The 2513-nt window shown below is 25.4% G+C and overlaps 1 protein-coding gene across 1 annotated transcript in view; it reads right to left on the bottom strand.

Annotated features, from left to right (window-relative positions):
* LOC144997262 (HXXXD-type acyl-transferase family protein) overlaps window positions 1-2150 on the bottom strand; it is a 10222-nt gene extending 8072 nt beyond the window's left edge. Inside the window, exon 1 of the mRNA XM_078957127.1 lies at window positions 1569-2150. Coding sequence (XP_078813253.1) covers window positions 1569-2027 — 459 coding nt within the window. The 5' untranslated portion in view covers window positions 2028-2150. The remainder of the gene's footprint in view (window positions 1-1568) is intronic.
* Window positions 2151-2513: the final 363 nt, after the last annotated feature.

The raw sequence follows: 2513 nt of genomic DNA, 5'->3' as shown, positions 1-2513 counted from the left end.
GAATTAAAACTCAAAGATTAGTTTTCCCAAAAATATTAGTATGTTGTTATCCTTTTGTTAGTTTGTGGTTGGTAAGTTGTTCAAAAATATTGTGTTGTTATCATGCTAAAAACATCAAGAAAAGACATAATGGTCTTTTAATATTTGCTAAGGTCTTAAAAACCATATATATATATATATATATATATATATATATATATATATATATATATATATATATATATATATATATATATATATATATATATATATATATATATATATATATATATATATATATATATATATATATATATATATATATATATATGACATTTTGATCAATTCATGACTTTTAAAACGCTCATTCACATCAATAACTTTTTAGTTTGAAGTGTAAAGATATTTTGGTTAGGATACATCTTAGGATTGTTTTAAGTTTCAATAACTTATATTTTAAGTGATCCTTATTTTAATTGTTCATTGATATCAATGACTTCTATTAATTATTATTACGCCTATTAAGTTTCAAATTGTTTTACTTTGCAGTCTTTATATAATACACGGGTTATAACCTTTATATATATATATATATATATATATATATATATATATATATATATATATATATATATATATATATATATATATATATATATATATTAAAACAATCCATTTTGGAAAGTTATTTTTTCAAATATATATCTTCTGAATACATTAAATTTACAAGATTTAGCTATCCATAAATTAACATTAACATCGTGACAATATTTTTTTTATAAAATTAATATTTTTTTATTTATATATATATATATATATATATATATATATATATATATATATATATATATATATATATATATATATATATATATATATGGGAAAAGTGAATATACCCTTAAGGATATATAAGCTTAGGTACCCAAATTCACCATATCGCGTTGTCTTATATCAGATAATACATTATAATTGTCCATTGTTCTTCTAATTGAACGTCTAACTTGATTTACTTCCATGATTTTTATAAATTACACATCTATCTTCCTCTTACATAATTTTCATTTTCAACTACAATATATATAGCCTAGTAGGTGGTCGGTAAAAAGATGTGATGTGAGAGAATGATAATAGTGAAATTTCGAAAACCTTGAAAGTAAATAAAGTTAGGGTTGAAGTTTAAGAACATTATAATGAATATATCAAACAAAATGACGTATTATAGTGTGTTTTGGTACCTAAACTTATATACGCTTAAGGATATATTCACTTTTATATATATATATATATATATATATATATATATATATATATATATATATATATATATATATATATATATATATATATATATATATATATATATAAAAGCGCACAGAAATCAGATGGAATTAAATCACAATTTCCAACTCTTTTAGACAAATTTAAGCGTGATTGGCAGTGCTTTTTGAAACTTAGCAATTGGTTAAAAATATTGTTTTCAAGAATTGAACGAGAGGCACCTTGATGTTCAAAAATTAATATTAACGAAAAGTAGTAAATTAAATAGAGAAATTATAGGCTCGATCGATCAGGTGGCAAAAAGAACTTACTTGAACAACAAGAGGAGGAGTTTCTACAAAAGTGCGAGCATCAACCCGAAAAAGCAGTTTCCTCCAAGACTTATTTGGTTTGTGGGAAAGCTGAAGGAAGTGCTGAGCAGTGATATCCATGTATGCTTCTGCAAAAACAGCACCTTCGCCATTACACTCAACCTGCAGCTTCTCATCGTCGTCGTCACGTTCTTCATGAGCAAGGTGTAGAGGTTTCAGTCTGCCCGCCAATGGATAGTAGTCTACAAGAACCTTAGAGAGAGAAGATTTGAGGAGATCGACAGCTACAGAGTTTTGAAAAAGATAAATATATTTAATTGAGAATCTAAGGAACTTTTGATCATCGATATTGGAGAGATAAAGAATGTGATTTGGGGCTGGGCTATTGGGTTTGATCAAACTTGGTTGCTTCTGTTCATAGCGACAATCTGGGAGTTCTTCATCCCATGATCTTTCCATGCTTGCTGCTTCGAGGCTCTAATCTCACTCTTACACAGAGATAACAATTTGAGAGAGAGAGAGAGAGAGAGAGAAAGAGAGAGAGAGAGAGAGAGAGAGAGAGAGAGAGATTAGTGGAGAAATAGGAAGATCTACCGCAAATATATGGGATCAATTATCTATTTAGGTATGTCGACAACCAACTTTTGAAAGTTTAAGGCTATTTTATTTTTAGTTTTAAAATAATTTGGAATTAAAAATAAATTGTAAGGTAGTATCACCTTAAGATTATTATTTTAAATAAAACATTTATGTTCCAAGAGGTATGTTTAAATAGATTTTGGAAGCTTTTAGCTACTAAAAGCTTTTAAATTTTAATTTTTATATAATTTCATATATTAGAAGTTTATAATTATTTTTGTCAAATATGTTTAGAACTTTAATAAAAAAAATTAAGCTTTAAGTGAACAGCTAGTTTTGTAAAAAATAATTAGTATCTAGATTGCT

The sequence above is a fragment of the Lactuca saligna genome, chromosome 5, assembly GCF_052625555.1.
Source record: "Lactuca saligna cultivar CGN05327 chromosome 5, ASM5262555v1, whole genome shotgun sequence".
Lineage (NCBI taxonomy): Eukaryota > Viridiplantae > Streptophyta > Magnoliopsida > Asterales > Asteraceae > Lactuca > Lactuca saligna.
This window is presented reverse-complemented; position numbering and strand designations above follow the sequence as displayed.